Source organism: Lepisosteus platostomus, chromosome 9, assembly GCF_059453375.1.
Source record: "Lepisosteus platostomus isolate fLepPlt1 chromosome 9, fLepPlt1.hap1, whole genome shotgun sequence".
NCBI classification, from domain to species: domain Eukaryota; kingdom Metazoa; phylum Chordata; class Actinopteri; order Semionotiformes; family Lepisosteidae; genus Lepisosteus; species Lepisosteus platostomus.
In genome coordinates, this window is record NC_142619.1 from 59,151,487 (window position 1) to 59,171,257 (window position 19,771).

The 19,771-nt window shown below is 41.0% G+C and overlaps 1 protein-coding gene across 1 annotated transcript; it reads left to right on the top strand.

The window, feature by feature from the left end:
* The first annotated feature begins 17,543 nt into the window (after positions 1–17,543).
* tnnt2c (troponin T2c, cardiac) lies at positions 17,544–19,491 on the top strand. The gene has a single exon (XM_088645851.1). The coding sequence runs from the start codon at positions 17,727–17,729 to the stop codon at positions 18,615–18,617; it is 891 nt and encodes a 296-aa protein (XP_088501977.1). The 5' UTR covers positions 17,544–17,726; the 3' UTR covers positions 18,618–19,491.
* The last annotated feature ends 280 nt before the right edge of the window (positions 19,492–19,771 follow it).

The following is a 19,771-nucleotide window of genomic DNA, read 5'->3' on the forward strand; positions in this document are numbered from 1 at the left end:
ATCACTTCTCCACCTCAATTAGGGTTTGCTTCAGGCGCCTTGATTTCCTTCCACAGACCAAAGACACAACGGTAGGTTAATTTGGTGCTGTAGAATTAGCCCTGGTGGGAGAGTGTGCGTGTCTGTGTCTGGTGTGAGAGTGTGTGTGTTTGTGTCTGTGTCTGGTGTGAGAGTGTCTGTGTCTGTGTCTGGTGTGAGAGTGTGCGTGTTTGTGCCTGTGTCTGGTGTGAGAGTGTGTGTGTCTGTGTCTGGTGTGAGAGTGTGTGTGTCTGTGTCTGGTGTGAGAGTGTGTTTGTCCCTGTGTCTGGTGTGAGAGTGTGTGTGTGCATGTCTGTGTCTGGTGTGAGAGTGTGTGTGTCTGTGTCTGGTGTGAGAGTGTGTGTCTGTGTCTGTGTCTGTGTCTGTGTCTGTGTCTGGTGTGAGAGTGTGCGTGTGCGTGTCTGTGTCTGGTGTGAGAGTGTGTGTGTTTGTGTCTGTGTCTGGTGTGAGAGTGTGTGTGTCTGTGTCTGTGTCTGGTGTGAGAGTGTGCGTGTGCATGTCTGTGTCTGGTGTGAGAGTGTGTTTGTGTCTGTGTCTGGTGTGAGAGTGTGTGTGTTCATGTCTGTGTCTGGTGTGAGACTGTGTGTGTTTGTGTCTGTGTCTGGTGTGAGAGTGTGTGTGTCTGTGTCTGTGTCTGGTGTGAGAGTGTGTGTTTGTGTCTGTGTCTGGTGTGAGAGTGTGTGTGCATGTCTGTGTCTGGTGTGAGAGTGTGCGTGTCTGTGTCTGGTGTGAGAGTGCGTGTCTGTGTCTGTGTCTGTGTCTGGTGTGAGAGTGTGTGTGTGTGTGTCTGTGTCTGGTGTGAGAGTGTGTGTGTTTGTGCCTGTGTCTGGTGTGAGAGTGTGTGTGTCCATGTCTGTGTCTGGTGTGAGAGTGTGTGTGTTTGTGTCTGTGTCTGGTGTGAGGGTGTGTGTGTCTGTGTCTGGTGTGAGAGTGTGTGTGTGCATGTCTGTGTCTGGTGTGAGAGTGTGTGTCTGTGTCTGGTGTGAGAGTGCGTGTCTGTGTCTGTGTCTGTGTCTGGTGTGAGAGTGTGTGTGTGCGTGTCTGTGTCTGGTGTGAGAGTGTGTGTGTTTGTGTCTGTGTCTGGTGTGAGGGTGTGTGTGTCCATGTCTGTGTCCGGTGTGAGAGTGTGTGTGTTTGTGTCTGTGTCTGGTGTGAGAGTGTGTGTGTTTGTGGCTGTGTCTGGTGTGAGAGTGTGTTTGTGTCTGTGTCTGGTGTGAGAGTGTGCGTGTGTCTGTGTCTGGTGTGAGAGTGTGTGTGTTTGTGCCTGTGTCTGGTGTGAGAGTGTGTGTGTGCATGTCTGTGTCTGGTGTGAGAGTGTGTGTCTGTGTCTGGTGTGAGAGTGTGTGTGTCTGTGTCTGTGTCTGCTGTGAGAGTGTGCGTGTGCATGTCTGTGTCTGGTGTGAGAGTGTGTTTGTGTCTGTGTCTGGTGTGAGAGTGTGTGTGTTCATGTCTGTGTCTGGTGTGAGACTGTGTGTGTTTGTGTCTGTGTCTGGTGTGAGAGTGTGTGTGTCTGTGTCTGTGTCTGGTGTGAGAGTGTGTGTGTTTGTGTCTGTGTCTGGTGTGAGAGTGTGTGTGTCCATGTCTGTGTCTGGTGTGAGAGTGTGTGTGTTTGTGTCTGTGTCTGGTGTGAGGGTGTGTGTGTCTGTGTCTGTTGTGAGAGTGCGTGTCTGTGTCTGTGTCTGTGTCTGGTGTGAGAGTGTGTGTGTGCGTGTCTGTGTCTGGTGTGAGAGTGTGTTTGTGTCTGTGTCTGGTGTGAGAGTGTGTGTGTTTGTGTCTGTGTCTGGTGTGAGAGTGTGTTTGTGTCTGTGTCTGGTGTGAGAGTGTGTTTGTGTCTGTGTCTGGTGTGAGAGTGTGTGTCTGTGTCTGGTGTGAGAGTGTGTGTGTCTGTGTCTGTGTCTGGTGTGAGAGTGTGCGTGTGCATGTCTGTGTCTGGTGTGAGAGTGTGTGTGTTTGTGTCTGTGTCTGGTGTGAGAGTGTGTGTGTCTGTGTCTGTGTCTGGTGTGAGAGTGTGTGTGTTTGTGTCTGTGTCTGGTGTGAGAGTGTGTGTGTTCATGTCTGTGTCTGGTGTGAGACTGTGTGTGTTTGTGTCTGTGTCTGGTGTGAGAGTGTGTGTGTCTGTGTCTGTGTCTGGTGTGAGAGTGTGTGTGTTTGTGTCTGTGTCTGGTGTGAGAGTGTGTGTGTGCGTGTCTGTGTCTGGTGTGAGAGTGTGTGTGTTTGTGTCTGTGTCTGGTGTGAGAGTGTGGGTGTTCATGTCTGTGTCTGGTGTGAGACTGTGTGTGTTTGTGTCTGTGTCTGGTGTGAGAGTGTGTGTGTCTGTGTCTGTGTCTGGTGTGAGAGTGTGTGTGTTTGTGTCTGTGTCTGGTGTGAGAGTGTGTGTGTGCATGTCTGTGTCTGGTGTGAGAGTGTGCGTGTCTGTGTCTGGTGTGAGAGTGTGTGTGTTTGTGCCTGTGTCTGGTGTGAGAGTGTGTGTGTCCATGTCTGTGTCTGGTGTGAGAGTGTGTGTGTTTGTGTCTGTGTCTGGTGTGAGGGTGTGTGTGTCTGTGTCTGGTGTGAGAGTGTGTGTCTGTGTCTGGTGTGAGAGTGCGTGTCTGTGTCTGTGTCTGTGTCTGGTGTGAGAGTGTGTGTGTGCGTGTCTGTGTCTGGTGTGAGAGTGTGTGTGTTTGTGTCTGTGTCTGGTGTGAGGGTGTGTGTGTCCATGTCTGTGTCCGGTGTGAGAGTGTGTGTGTTTGTGTCTGTGTCTGGTGTGAGAGTGTGTGTGTTTGTGTCTGGTGTGAGAGTGTGTGTGTTTGTGTCTGTGTCTGGTGTGAGAGTGTGTTTGTGTCTGTGTCTGGTGTGAGAGTGTGTGTGTTTGTGTCTGTGTCTGGTGTGAGAGTGTGTTTGTGTCTGTGTCTGGTGTGAGAGTGTGTTTGTGTCTGTGTCTGGTGTGAGAGTGTGCGTGTGTCTGTGTCTGGTGTGAGAGTGTGTGTGTTTGTGCCTGTGTCTGGTGTGAGAGTGTGTGTGTGCATGTTTGTGTCTGGTGTGAGAGTGTGTGTCTGTGTCTGGTGTGAGAGTGCGTGTCTGTGTCTGTGTCTGTGTCTGGTGTGAGAGTGTGTGTGTGCGTGTCTGTGTCTGGTGTGAGAGTGTGTGTGTGCGTGTCTGTGTCTGGTGTGAGAGTGTGTGTGTTTGTGTCTGTGTCTGGTGTGAGACTGTGTGTGTTTTTGTCCGTGTCTGGTGTGAGAGTGTGTGTGTTTGTGTCTGTGTCTGGTGTGAGAGTGTGTGTGTTTGTGCCTGTGTCTGGTGTGAGAGTGTGTGTGTTCATGTCTGTGTCTGCCTTGTGATTGACTGGTATCCCATATTGCCTGGCGCCCATTGCTACCCAGTCATGCTATTGAAGAGATCTTTAGATCAATTAGCTGCTAACTATGAAATGGACCGAATGGAATCCTCTCATTTATAATGTGCTTATGTTCAATAGGTATTGAAAGCTTTGTCTCTCTGGTATTCAAAAACTCCAAAAGTAGATACAGTTATGAATTTGTGTTGTGCAATTACAGTGGTTCTCTCACCATTTACAATGTGCTTTGAAAATAATCATAATCTTAGCTACAAGGCACAGAAGCACACCTGAGAACCATGTTCTTACTGATTCATAAGATCAATGTTTAGCAGCTTGTAACAAAGCAGATTCTTTGATTTAGAAATATTGTGTTGCTAAAAGGTTGTCTCCCACTAGATCTATTAAGCATCCATGCCTTGTCTCTCTCGCAGACACCCTATATATAATTTATTATCTGGTTTAATGTTTTACAGACAGTAATGGTTGTATATCGAAGGTAATTTTTACACATAGTTGTTTCTGTGAAAACAAACTGGAAAATAATTTAATTTCATGCCTCAAAAGCAAAACAAATAGCACATTAATATTAAAGCTGTCTGCAAAGGCAACAGCATTACATGTTACTAACCCTGGTAAAACATTTCATTTAAGACCAATAGATGGAAGTTCATTTTACATCCACTCTTATATGGAATGAGTAGAGCACAATGATGTTTTATTTTTCCTCAGGCCATTGCTAACATCATTTAAGGTGTTTTGACAAGTGAGAAAGATTCATGCCTGCAGTCTGATGCATCTCTATGTCTTCGGGGGACAAAAGAATTCTTTAAAAAGTCAGAATGTATTTATTATTTCCCAGGATGAAATCAGTTAGCACTGTTGATTGATGATGCCCTTAATGAACCCACGTGAATTGCTATTCCAAACCTCATTAATTGCAAACAGTGTCAGGAAGCTGAGCTGGCAATTATGTGAACAGGGCAGCATCACAAATTAATTAGGTGTTGACATGTAAAAGTGCTTTGTGCCAAGAATAATTTTAGAAACAATGGGATATTCTACAATTTCCAACATTCTATAAAACGATGTCCACATATGTTAATGTTTGAAAATGAAAGACAGTAAATGGACATTATTTTCCTTCTAATAAGCACTTACACCTTCACTGCCTTGGTGAGCCTCACAATTAGGCAATTACTTTGTACAGCAATGAACTACATATTAATGGACAGGAACTGTATTCGGCCAAAGAAACTTGTCTTGTGTTTTACATTGCTTGACACCACAGGTGGTCTAATTGCTTTACACTGACATCCTCAATTAGGCTTCACAAGGGTCACAGGCCCTCTGTTTTTCTCAGCTCTTGGTCTCTTGTATGAAGTGGTTATTGCTCTTTTCCCTAGTTTGAAAATAATGATATATCAAATAATCCTAGTCAGGGAGAGTGACAGAGAATTCCATATAATTGCGTTACTTACTGCCTTATTTGTATAATGGGGCTCCTCCCTTCAGTTTTTTGCAGTAATGCAATTTCAGACACAGTGCAGGACTCACTATTCACAGCACTTCTAGCACTATTGACATAGTGAATTTTATTGAATTCTCCCATGAAAGGGACCTGTTCTCTTGGTGAAGTAGAATTCACTGACATAGGATGAGGCGTATGTCTGCGTGGTTCGAGGGTGAACACTACAATGCACATGCATTTTAGTCATTAGTCACTAATTGAAGAACTATAAAAACTAAAGAGCTGAGGCCTCGAGGACCAGAAATGGAGACCAATTATGTAATGAACTTAGAAAACCTTTTAGAGTGAGGATTTCTCCAATATCTGAATGTCTTCAGGCAGTAGTTATGAAGGTTAGGCAGTTTAATGAATGAGTGAAGGAAAAACTGATTGAAAGAATATAATTGTTTAAAACCTTTCCCTTTGGTCTTATAGCAAGCAAGAAAATGTATTTTCTTACTTTTGATTACTTGTATCTCTTATTTGCTTAGTAGTAGTAGTAGTAATAATAATAATAATTATTATTATTATTATTATTAACTATATTTTATATAGCATCTTTAGAAGTAGCTTCTGTAAGTGTTTTACAGTACGAAAAAAGATTTAACACAGATAGGAGATAACAAGATTAGCACAATTAAAGACAAGGGTTTAGAAAGCAATAGAAGATGTAGAGCTGCAGACTCTGACTCTGATTAAGCAAACGCCTTTTTCTAGAGAAGATTTCGAGTCTGGATTGGAAAACGCTCAGGCAAGCCGACTCTGATATTCTCCACACAGAGGATTGAGTTTCCAGAGCTCTGGGGTACCGCAGGAGAAGGCCCTGTCTCCCATGGTCACCCACAGACTTGCAAACTGTCCCAACAAGCATTACCCCTGTAGAGTGAGGGGACAATGAGCTGGGAAAAGTGGACGCCCTGTTGCCCAGGTAAGTGTCTTGTCACAGCAAAAGGCGACATTTCTTACCAGCAGTCTGTCGCCTTCAGGGGGCCTCTATAGAGCCACATATTTGCTAGGTGACATGGTTGATAATCCATGGTGGCAGTCTTTTAATAAACAGTTAAAGTGTTTCATTCATCTCCTATGACTCATTCATCTCCTGAACTCACTGGAAGGGATTCAAAACTTTCACAAAACAGAAACATTAAATAATTATATTATTTTGCAGTTCCCTGCACTATTTCTTCAAAGATAAACTTTCCAATTTATCTTTAATTTCCGAAACTCCTGACTGATATCTGCCTCCATAGCACCACTGAATGGAATTTAACGAGATGTTAGGTATTTGCGAAGACCTAGGAGAATTTTAATTTGCATACCTAATTAGGACATTTGCTCTGATACAATCTGAAAATGAGTGACTCCACTCCGCCTATGCTCTGCTTTTTTCTTATATCCTCAGTGATGAATCTTCAGTTACCAAATGCAATCTGCAGCTTAGAAATGGCTGGTTTGGTTTTCTTTTTGCCTCACTCCCAAAAAGCCAATGAAGTAAAAAAGTAAAGAAACAGAAATTGATAATTTTGACTGCGGCACAAGCAAAAATCCACCAACAGTGAATCTTTGTGTTGTGCAAAATACCTTTCCACAGAAATACTTTTTCAATTCATGTCTCCAATTTTCCACATAAACTGATTTGAACATAAGCCCCCGGTCCACAGCCACAAAAATGCCAGCTTTTCTCCTTTTTCTTCTCTTTTTACTGGTTGCTGAGTTCAGCCACATTGTATACATGCATTGGCATTTCTCCAGTTCCTTGGAGGAATCCTGAATCATTCAATTTCTGATTGTTTGCCTTCTTAAATTTGTTGACAAGCCACTTTCCCAGGAGAAGACTAGACCCTCCACAAATGTTATTTATTAAACTTTTATAGCACAAACAGGGTCTCCATCATTTATTACTCGCTGATGAAACTGCATGTGTAAGTCTCCGAATCTCTGAGTGATGTGTTGCTTCACCTTCAGGCGTGCTTTGAGTTTTCTCCTGATTTTCAGGATAACCTTTGCTTATTAAAATTCACTAACAGCACCTCAGAATTAAAATGTATTATATTTGAATAGTCATTTGCTTACTTAATTTTAGAGAGACAAGACAGGCAAGTTTTCAATATCTGCAAAGACAGTCAAAGGTACGTTGATTAACAAATCAAAGTTCCCAAAAAAAACATTTTGGTTGTTTTTCCACTTTCTTGCTTCTTGTAGAACGCTGTTTGAACTTTTAAAAACTCTGGAATTATGATAATGTTCTCTCTGACAATCATTATAAATAGCATAAGTATTTCTAGAAAATAATTAGAAAGAGTTAATAAAGAACTGTGTTGTAGGTGCATAGACCTCACCCCTTTGTTGCATTCTAACAAAGGATTAAAACAACAGTTACACACAAAACTAAGTAGAACAGCACACTGCCCAGTCCACTACAACAGCCCCTGACACAAAATCCTGGAATAACATTGATATTGGAGATAGAGAGTTTTAAAAAAGACATGGACACACCTAACAAACATGACGCTACGTTAAACGTGCAGCTCCTAAAATGGCTATCAATGGTTTTAGAGGATAGCTTGCTACAGCCTGCATTATTCAATAACATGGCACAGGTACTCATTACTCAGATGCTGGGGTTCTTAAATGACTTGGGTGTGTTTTGTGGCTACATACAGCAATAAAATATATAATAAAATATCAGGAACCTCTAAAAGACAGCAAGAAACCCTTTTGTAAAGAAGCAAAGCAACTAAAATCAAACCAGCATAACTGTTGTTTGTGTATGAATCAATACTTTTTATGCAGAAACAATGTTCAGGATGTCTCCGTGTTGATGAACAGATGGTTCATGGATTGTCCAGCAGAGATCCTCACTGCAGACTCCCAAACTGTCACTTCCTACCCCTAGAGGGCGCTCACCTTCCTGTCCTGTTCCTTGCTTCCCTGTGCCTTTTCATGTTCTTCCGGTGCGTCTGGTGAGGGTGTGCTATTTATTTCCGGTCTGTCCTGTCCTCCTCGTTGGGTATTGGGAATCGGTTGTCGAGAGTCTTGCCTCACCGGGTCGCCCCGCGTCCGCTGCTTGAGGGCTTTGGTCTCGTTCCCCGACTCCGCCCGATGCCTTGAAACACGGGGGTTCGCTCCGTTCCTGCGGCTACGCATGGGGTCTCTCCGGTCTCTCTGGTCTCTCCTAGCCTCCGGCTTCCGTCACACAACCATTGTTTTTCTCCATGAAGGGAGTAGGAGGAATTGTCTTGTAGAGTTGTGCTGAATTACTTCTGCACACATCGCAATACGAAAAAGCTTTTGTGACAGTGAAGGAGACCATAAGAGCTGGGGCTTGGGGGACATCTGAAGAAACTTAGGATAGCACTCTGAGATGGGGGGGAGACAGTGAAATGCTGAGAGCTGTGTGGTGTGCACAGCTCATACCCTGACACTCCCAGCCGCTGGGCCACACAGCCTCCAGTGAATTCTGCCCCAAACAATCATCTTCCTATCATGAGAGAACTCAACCCTGTTGGGGCTACATCATCATCACAGACATCACTCTAAATGAGCCCAGTTTCAACGGCAAACTAATGCAATCAAACAGGTTCTCCTGTCTTCACTGGAGTGGGTCAGTCTTCAGCAAACTGAAGGATTTGCTAGTTTTTCTATTGACTCTCCATCAAATTGTCAGTTTTCTTCTATGTCAGGGACACATGGTGGTAAGTATTACCTACAATGAACTTCAAATGACCACAAGGGAAAACATAACAACAGCTGTTCTAGGTAGGACGGGGTGCCCTTTTCCTCAAGATCAATTTTGCCTTTTTCATTTTTCTGATGGAGCTCATGCTGTGCACTTTGCTGTAAACCTGTTTTGCCAGTGCCCCTAGAACAGATTCAATACCCCACTGACTTGCAGATATCGCTATTAAAAATGATTGTTGTCACCAGGGTGACTGAAATATATTGTAGTGTGCTTTAAAATGCATGTGATAGATCTAAAGGTTTTAGCACTACAGCAGCAGAGATTACAGTCTCTGACACTCCTGTTGATCTTAGGTGAGGCATTCATTTGGCTTGCCACTCCTGATACATCAGTTGTAATTAATTCAAGAGAAAAAAAAATCTATTTGGCTGAAAACTGGGATTGGAAATATTTTTGTCAGTGATGCCCTGTGGACCTCAGGTGCTGGAAGACGCAAAACCATTTCATGCTCACTACCTAATCTGATACACGGTTATATAGATTTTTCCTGTATTTTGAAATCATATTGCATGTACAGCCAAAGTTCAAGTAGTGTTAATCTACAGTGCCGTCAAAAAAAATGCCAAAGTAAGACCTATCCTTTGCTTATCAAGCAATATATTTTTTTTTACTTTGAATCAGCAGTCTTATTTAGGTTTTACTAAAATAAAAATATTTCCATTGAAATAATAAGAAGAAATACATTTCAAGCCCTTGTATGGTTGAAATTTTAAAAGAATGCTCAAGAACAGTATGCAAATTTTCCTTTCAAAAACATAATGCACAGTCTTGCAATCAGAGGGCTGACTGTAACAGTTGTCTTTTAAGGTTAGACAGCACATGTTATGTGCAAAGCTAATTGGTGTCTCTGAATTGCGTGTGCGTGCTTCCTGTGAAGGACTGCCATGTTATCCATGGTATGCTTCCACCCTAATCCCTATGCTTCTGAGATAAACTCTGGGATGCCTCGACCCTTAACAGCAATCAGCAGCTTGCTGATAATGGACGTATCTTATGCACAACTGGGGAAGCTTTATCTACACGGTATTATGTCACTTTCAAAAACTGTTTGCTTCCCATTATTTCAGAAGGGTCTTTTGTTTTCAGTTCTGAAAAAGCAGCATTTCATCCAACGAACAAAAGGGAAAAGTCAGAAGATGTTGCAGTGACACTTGAAAAGACTGAAAGATATGTTTTCTTTCTGGTATCTACTGTAACATTTGCATTTAACCTGAGGAAAATGGGGGATGAGACTGATTAATAAGTCGAATGTTCATGGGATGTTTAATATTTGAGTCATATAATTTAGCTACGGGTGGCACCGTGGAACAGTGGTTACCATAGCAGCTGCAGAACACTGGGGCCCAGAGCTCAGTTCCTGGGGTGCTGTCTGCCTGGATTTTGCATGAGTTTCTTCTGGGTGCTCTGGTCTCCTCCCACAGGCAAACTGGTAGGCTAATTAGCCTCTAGTGAAAAGTGTGTGTGTTTGTGTGCCCTGCGATGGACTGGTGTCTCATCCAGGCTGTATTCCTCCTTGCTCCTGTTGCTTGCCAGTTCAGGCTCCAATATCCCCCGCAACTCTGTATTGGATACAGTGGTTACAAAATGAATGGATAATTTTGCTGCTGAATTTTTCTATCAAATACAGTAAATAATAATAACAGTGCCTACAAGCACCTAGGAGGTGCAGTTATGTAAAACTACAGGTCTACATGGCTCTTGTGGTTTTTGTACTATTCTAAAATGCTGCAGGCAAAAGGCATTATTTCACAGAAATTATTATTATTTATTATTATATAAATACTATTATTATTATTTCACAGAAATTCAGTCAAGCTCTGAGAATCCAAAAATACTTTCCAATGTCTTGTCCAGCAGCTTTTTCTCTAAACATTTTCCATGGATACAGAGAAGGGGTGTGACCTTTCCTGGCCCAGAAGTCCATGGGAGAGGCATACTGTTACACTCTCTGACAGGTGGCCACTTTGTCCCAAGAGATCATTCTTTTAATAGACATCACTTAAGTCCACCCACTTCAGCTAAACAGCAGAGGTGGAGGAATTTGCAAAACCTGCACACACTTGCAAGAAGAATTTAAAGCTTATATTAGAAGAATGAAGCAAGAATAAACAGAAACCATTGGTCAAAAGACAGCCTATAAATGCAAGAGCAGTCACACAGAGCCATTGTTGAGAAGATTTCTTAGTCTCCTTAAACAATGGAGTTCACTATAGATTTTTGTTTTATTAAGCTGTGAGTTTGGAAGGCATTTCACGCAACCAGCTTTTATTAATAACTGTAAACAGTGTCTATGAATGTGTCTTTAAAATCAAACGTGCTTTTTTCCTACCAAGCTCTCTAGCTGCATCAACCTGAGAACAGAGAAACTAGATGTCAGTTTAATTGTGGACCAAAGAAAAGTGAAAGAATACTAAATATTTCAGGTATTTACTGTAAAACTGTGCTCTGAATTAAAAACATAAAGCCTCAGGTGTCCTGTTTTTCTTCATTTTAACACTGAGCAGTAACCCATCAGTTGTAACGCTTAGTTCAAAAGAGGTCCTGAACTCAATTTCAGTCACATCTTTTTTTGAACAAAATGACATCTGCTCTTTCCACATTACAAAGCAAAATCTCATACAGAGTCACCCAAAATATTTTTCATTTCAAGAGTAGGGCAGGATGTGAAGTTTCAAGAGAGGTCCTTTTTTTAAGTATTAACTTAATTAATAGTTAATTAACAAATTAATAAAGTTACTCAACAGTTACCTCCGCTGTGAAGTCAGGAACCTGGCAGTGTAATGTCAGTCTTTATCACCGAAGTGGTGGATCATGACGTTTAAAGGAAAGTAGCGCACAACCGGAATAAGAGAATTCTTGAATCTGGCACGGCCACATCCAGGACCTACCATGTGACCCTGGAGCCACTCCACAATGAGCTCGGCGGTGGAGTCTGGGATCTGGCAGCGCAGCCCTTCCTTCTCTTCCGTCTCCATGAGCTCCAGCAGGCCCCGCAGGTCCTCGATCAGCTGCAGCGCCCGCAGGCTGCCCATGAAGGGAGAGGTGGGGGACTGGCAGTCGAAGATGCCATTGGAGTACTCGAGAGCCTTGGAGCCTGGAGGAACAGCAACACCGCAGAGCTCAGCTGGAAGAAGGGCCTGAGGGTCCACTTGGAGCAGTAGGGATTTGTCATTTCAAATTCACAGGTTTTCTCATTCTACAGTAACTCCCACAGTCTTCATTTATTAAAGATCACATATGGTGCCCTGCAGAAGTATTGCTGGCCTTACCCAGTTGTCACATTTGAATGCTTTAAAGTCTGCAGTCATGACACTTTGAAGTAGCATTCAATATTCGTTATTCAAACAACCTACTCCACACTTTCAATGAGAAACAACAAAAATATAATTATTATGAAAGAAAAATTGAAAGGCCATGATTACATACAGTAAGTATTCGAACCTTTTTCTGTCACAAACGTAGATTAATTTAGTTGCACAAGGTTACCTTAATAAGCCACACAATTAGTTGAGTGACCTGTCTGTGTGCAATAATACTGGTTCATGTGAATTCATTATAAATACATCATGTTTGTTGGGTCCCTCTTGTCTATACAGATGGATTCCAGCATAGATGCATGCTCCATGTTCCTGTTGTCCTAAGATTTATCCTTTTACGACTACAGTCACACTTGGTGTTGGCAGCATTATGTTATACTGTAGTTGTGCCTCTCCTCAGCAGAGACTGGGAAGCTTGTCAAGACTGATAAGAACATGATAGAGCAAACCACTGGCAAATCTTAGAGGAAAACCTGCATCATATTTAAAACTGCAGCAAAAAGTCACCTTTAAGCAAGACAGAGATCCAAAATACAAGGCCAGAGCTACACTGGAATGTCTTAAAAATAAGAAAGTCAATGTCCTTGAATGGTTCAGATAAAGGCCTGATTGCAATCCTGTTGTGCAAATATTGCGCCAAGTCAGCATGCCATCGATATACAGTATTTCAGTTTTTTCTCTTTAGTTTTTACTGACATTTACTGTAACTTATTTGTATGCAGCATTTTGTAATTTCACCAGATGGAAGACCATAGGCAGGGTCAGAATACTTTTGCAAGGCATGGTATAGAGAAAAATTAGTTCTTTGCAAAAAAAATCAGATATGTGGAACTTAATTCCTTAAGCCCAGGTCTCAATTGCTATCTACAGTATATGGCTTGCTCTTAAACGTTCCTCTAAAACACATTTTTGGAAAAGTTTCCATATCTAAACGGTTGTGACTTCTAATGCCTGCTGTGCCTCCTAAATATTTAAAAAGAATGATTAAGGACCTTTGCTTGTGTAATTGTCATTGATTTCCACTCCACTTTGGTGTGCATGCTAAAGAGGCCTATGTGCCTGTGATAGGCAATAATGGCGTGCAGGAGTTAATTAGGAGATAATTCCTTTTTGAATGACAAAGCATGCCTTAAAGATGGAAATAAAACACACAGCTAATGGCTGCAGCAAGTTCAGTCTTCTGATCTTAATACCTTCCAAACACAATTCAGACAAATTATTGACTGCCTTAAGCCACAGCTTCATTAAACATGATTCCATTTGCAGCAGCATTATCGGTGAGTTTGGAAGAGTTTCCTTCTCAGTGACTGTCATGTCAGCCGAGTGCCCAAGGAATTCCACACTTTAATTAAATCATGAACAACTGATCGTGGAGGATGTTGGGAGGGCTAATTATACTGAAGGGAATTAGTCAAAACGCAGGCAAACCTTAATGTTTTTACAAAGAAAGACCTAATGAAGATGGTTTTGCTCAAGCTTTTTTTTTTTACTTCCTCAGAAAAAAAAAGATTATTTTGCCTCATGACAGACAGCAAGGTCTTATCGTAAAATGTCATTAATTCTAGGTGACGCTCTTTCACCATGATGTCTGACTCACTGTTTATTCTTGTCTCTATTTGAATCTTAACTATCAGAGTCCAGGAGAGAGGGAGACCTTTGGTTTTTATGTAAGTAAATTACTTCCTTGACTAGCTCGATCAGCATTTGTTTGACAGATTTTAATGTAGCATGACCATCTAGTTACACATGACATGCCATCTTTGTAATACTGTTAATCTGGAAATAGCAATAAGAAACATTCTCATTTTGCCTTAATAACTTCTTTGAGCTAATATGGGTTAAATAGCAAAATGAATAATGGTAGCGATAATAATATTCTAAATACAGTCAATCCTTTCTTTTAGTACTGTGCCCTAAGTACAGCATCAGACAGGAGGTATTGAAGTATCCATATCACTAGGACAGTGGTGCACAACCTCAGTCCTAGGTTCTTTTCTAAATTGCCTAATTGAGCTTGAAGACACCTCCTAAACGGAATTAAAACTTTAGCTGCTGATGATTTAAAGAAATCAAGATTTCAAGAGTTTAGAATTTCATCATTTTAACCAGTGGTTTCCTTTATCTGATCAGCAAAAGCTGTTTCTTCAGACGATACCTTCAAAGATACCTTCAGGAATAATTAAGCCTAAAACTGGTTGAATTAAGTTACAGACAGAATGAAAATATGAAGTGTGCCTTTACAGGAGTGGGTTGTAGGCCCCTGACCTGGTCTTCTTAGTATAACAGTAGTATCTCTAGGCAAACAGGAAGACTGATACTTTTTCTCAACAAATGGTCTCTCTTGTTCCATTCTGTTCTCAAGACATTAAGTCTCAGTTTTGTCAAATACATCCGCCGGACACCGAACACAGCACGCGATCATGGGTCCTGCTCTTCCCTCATTAGCCCTGGGGGCACCAAGCAGGGAATTTCAATAAAAACCCTTGGCCACAAGCAGACCTTCAAGATTAATGGACACGGCTGGAAGTCTTCAGCACCTGTTTGTCAACATCAACTATCCTTTAAACCCTGCTGTTAGAGCCTTCTTGGCGTGGCCTTCCATACTAAATATAGAGGCTTTTGTCATCAGTTTAAGTGGTTTAAGAATCTGTGCAGAAAAACCATTGTGGAAGCCTACATTGCGTATCTTCCGTGAGTGAACAAACAGGCCCTTTAATAATTCCCTTTTCATTATAATGTTTGTTCTAAACAGGTTATATAATGAACACACAGCATACTTTCTTGCTGCCAAAACCTATCGTTAATTATTTCACTCTTTGAAGGTCACTTCCTTATTACTTTAATTCATCTGGAGTTGAACATTGTCAGTGATGAGAAAGCAGCTTCTAAAAATATACATGTAAAGTCTTAATACTTTTCACAAAAAGACTATTTTATTCAAGACATTTTCTCTTCATGATACCAGATTCATGTGTATTTGTATTTATGTAGGCACACATATGCAAATGTAGGTGTGTGCATACATGTCATTATATTAATTATCAGAAAATACATGAAATGGAATTGTATTTCATAGTATTTTCTGCTGATATTACTTCTGTATTCATCTTTCTCATCTTCATTATAATGCACCTAACACAAAATAAATTACAAATACTCAACTCACACCAGGTATGTTAAAATGTGTTTCTAAACTAAGTGAATGGAATTATCTTTTAATTGAATTTTACTCTCACCTCTTTCGTATAATTTAATTATTTAATTCTAATAACTTTTTAAAAACATATAGTTTTGCAACATATGTAGTGAGCTTGTCTATATGCAAGGATAGCCATTAAATTTGGATTTGTAAAAAATAAAGTAACAGTTTGTTTTAAATGATAAAAACAAAACAACACAAGCTTCAATGGATCTCTGTGCTATGCAAGATAGATGCATACCCTTTTTCTCATGAAAACACAAGAGCTCTCTCACATCCTCTGTCTGCAGTCAGTTTCTCAAGTGGAAAAGAAGGATAGGCTTTCATAAAGACACTGCTCTCTCCAGGTAGGTAATTCACTCATTGATCAACAAGACAATAAAATTAAATTAATCCGAACAGACTAGATGGGTCTGATCTTGTTCCTAACCTTTCTTATGTTCTTGATAAGCCACTCTCTCAAAATTGTTCATGAGTCCATTAAACTTTGTGGGCAGGCAAAGTACAGAGAGTTTAATCAAATACTGCACATACCTACAAGCCTCACATCTCTCCCTATATATATATGTCTAGTGAAAATACATGACAGCATTATTGTAAGTGTGCGTAATGTAAATATGTCAAAAGAATGAAATGACACATGACTCATCCTTCATGTCAGCAGATCATTCCAATCTGGTGATCTCTCTGCAAACAGGGAAAACTGCTGAAGCGAAGTGTTGTACTGGGTCTCACACTGGATGCAGAAACAGAATCAGTGTGCCCTCTGTCAAACTGTGAGCCGCTGCCTGAAAAACCTAAAGACTTCTTCAGCTGGTCACCGAATAATGTTCTTATAGCACCGTATGTCTGCATGTCACAGTACTGCCTGTGTATTTCCTGGCTGCAGGGTTAATAAATCAGAACTGCAGCATGTCCTCAGGTTGCTGAAGGATATACAGTATTCATAAACTGCATAAATCACAAGAACAAACAAAAGAAAGGTCAGAGTGGGAGAGAGGAGGCCATTCTGCAGTCTCATTTGTTTGCTAATAGCTAATTCATCCGAGGATTTTGAGCAGTATTTTTTAAAAGAAGTTACCAGATTCAACAACATGGCTGGGAAGCTTCTTCCAGGTACCCACAACTCTTTGTGTAAAAATGAGGGCCTCCCGTTCCTAATTTTAAACACACTTCTGCACTCCTGCAAACAAACTTGCCTGCTTCGTGTTTCACTGTTCATTCTGAAGACATGTGCTGGCTTGACTTTGCCAGTGCCTTTGAGGATTTTGAATACTTAAATTGAGATTCTTGCAGTCTTCTCTGTTGAAGATTAAAAAGATTCTGTTCTTGTAGCCTGTCAGTGCAGGACATTTCTTTAAGCCCTGAAATATATCTCTTCTCTTTTATCTGGACTGATTCCAGAGTGGCAATATCTTTTTTGCAAAGTGGTGACCAAACTTGTACATGATATTCTAGAGGTCTTACTAGTCAACTGTACAATTTAATATAACATTCCCTGATTTGAAATCCACTCATTTAACTATATGTCATAACATGCTGTTAATGTTTTTTATTTCTTCCCCATATTACCACTAACATGTAAATTACAGTATTTGTCAATATAAACACCCAAGTCTTTTTCACAATGTCTTTGGGCTCAGTGTTTCCATTATACATGAGGTAAATTATACACCCTGCACATTATCATCTGTCTTGAAAAGCCCCTTGTGGTGCTTCTCATGTTACTTTGTAGGTGCCCATTCTTAAGATAATACCTTGTCTATTGATGCTTCTTAATTAGATACTTTTTAACGGAAACGTTAGAATGACAGTGTTTAAGGCCTCTATTTAATTTAATTGAAAGTAAATTAAACTAACTGTTCTGATAGGCTTTTCTGACTTTGTAGTTCTGGAACAGCAAAAAGATTTCATGGCAATACTGATCCCTGTCACAAGTATTAACAACAATGTGAAATTGCTGTGCATGACAGTATTATCACTTTTTATTGCTAGTGGTTGATATGGGTTCTCATAAGCCACATATGAAGAACGGAAAAATCTAGTTTGAATCAGAATAAAAGGGAAATTCAGAGTGATTTTGTTTTGATTTTTTAATTATCTGTATTTAATATACTAAGACACTGATAACTAGCCAGATTATTCATTCCTCAACTATGTGTATAATGTTCTGGGATGTTTTAGCTGCTGAGAGACCAGAATACCAAAGAAGGTTTGAATCTCCTCAAGTTCCCCTGCCTGCGTAGAGCTGACATTCCTGTGTTTTATCAGGGACAGGAGCACAAGTGTTTGGGCATCTGTTCCACTCCACTTCTAAAATAGCAACCCCTTGTCAGGCCTTACAAAGGAATGGTCTTTTATGGGATAGTCAGCAGGAGTGGGTCTAGATGCGGGGACAAGCCCTCAGGTTAAAAAATAGAAACGTTTGTGTGTTTTAGTGCCCCCAGCAAGTCCTGCTTCAGAGAACCGTCACATGCTCACTACAGGCCCTTTAAATTCTGAGGTCTACAGCACACATCTGCTCTTCACTAGCAGCTAGACATCCAGTAAAACCTCCTTCTACTCAGCCTCTCTGTCCCTCTCTTGCTCAGGGTGCACAACTGACCATGTCTGATACAGAAGACATTGTAGAAGAGTACGAGGAGGAAGAGGAATGCGAGGAAGAAGAAGAAGCCTTGGAAGAGGAGGAAGAGGGGGCAGAGGAGGAAGAACTGGAGGAAACAGAAGAAGAGGAAGAGGTTGAAGGCACTGAGGAAAACGTGGAGGAGGAAGTCCCAGAAGGCAACGCAGCAGAGAATCCTGTGCCAGAGGAAGGAACAAAACTGAAGCCCAAGACTTATTTGACTGGCATCACTCCTCCAAAGATCCCTGATGGTGAAAAAGTGGACTTTGATGACTTCCACAGGAAAAGACTGGAAAAGGATTTCAATGAGCTCCAGTCCCTGATCGAGATGCACTTTGAGAGCAGGCAGAAGGAGGAGGACGAGCTGGTGGCACTGAAACTGAGGATTGAGCGCCGTCGGTCCGAGAGAGCCGAGCAGCTGCGCATCCGTACAGAGAGAGAGAAGGAGCGCCAAACCCGGATGACTGAGGAGAAACTCCGCAAAGAGGAGGAGGAGGCCAGGAGGAAGGCTGAGGAAGACGCCAAGAAAAAGAAAGCTTTCTCCAACATGTCTTTCGGGGGCTACCTTCAAAAAGTAGAGAAGAAGGCCGGGAAAAAGCTAACAGAGAGAGAAAAGAAGACAAAAATCCTCAAAGAGAGGCGCAGACCGTTAAACATTGACCACCTAAATCAAGAAAAACTTGCCGAAAAGGCTAAGGAACTGTGGCAGTGGATGTATCAGCTGCAAATAGAGAAGTTTGACCTGAAGGAAAATCTGAAGAAGCAGAAATATGAAATTTCCCTGTTGAGGAATCGGGTATCTGACCACCAGAAAGTTAAAAGCACTAAGGGTGCCAGAGGGGGGAAGGGCAAAATGGGTGGCCAGTGGAAGTGACCGCAGAATCACAGAACGTGCGGCCAAGAAACAAAATTTACTGATCAGTTTTGTCCTGGATTTGTTAACTCTCGAAATTAGTACATCCACTTCTTACTTCTAAGTCATTGTCAGAACAAGCTGTGCACATTTGGCAAATGAGCTGTATGTAACATCAATTAATCTTTTCATATTTTACTTAACTGGCAAGAATGTTTTTGGTTGTATTTTTGTCTACAAAACCCATAATGATAAATGGAAAGCAAACCCGTCAAAATCCATGGTGTCCTCCATGAAAATCTGTAAGTCTTGTGACCAGTAATGACCACGGTTTTAAAATTAAATGTTTTGTACTCGTTGTCTTTTATGAACCCTCTTCCTTTAGGATACAGGGAAGGCAGTGAAACAGCAGACATTTATTTTATCAATTGTTTGTTTTTTTTTTCTTCTCTAGAAAAAGCTTTACGCTGGAGGAAAATCTTAAGTACTTGTCTCTTGAAAGTGACATGATGTGACATGTAATTGGTTTTCTCATGTCTCCTTGGCTCTGCCTCCTGAAGTACCACTTTTGGTGTGTTTGCCCTTCAAGTAAGATATTGTCATTTTACTTTCTGTATCTGTCAAAAAAATGGAACATTATTAAAAGCTAACCGTTCCCATTGACAACATCATCCTTTCCAATTTTTAAATTCATGTTTGAGTGTATTTCTTAGATTTTCTCCTGCCCTTATCATCGTCAAATCATTATTTTTATTATTAATTATAATATCTTGGTGAAGTGATACCTTTGTCTGATATGATGACCAAGCCAAGGCAGAGCTCTGTAAGGACACAGCAATGTAACAAAGAATCAGAATGTTATAAAATGAACATAAAATAAATAAAATGAAAAGATGATGTGGTCTGCATGCATAGTAAAGTAGATGACTGTTTATCATTCAGTTCTACCATGTGAAAAGGTAAAAGGCAAAGGGAAATGTGTAGAGTGAGGTTTTTTTTTCTGTTGACTTTAGAAGCAGTTAAAAGTGTTTGTCTCTAACCTCCACAGCCATCACATTTCAGAACCGACTGCCACACTGTCAGGCAAGATAAGAATTATCATGTGAAATCACTGCAGAAGACTGCAGCTCAAGACTTGAATGATAACAAAATAATGTTTTTAAATCAAGTTATGA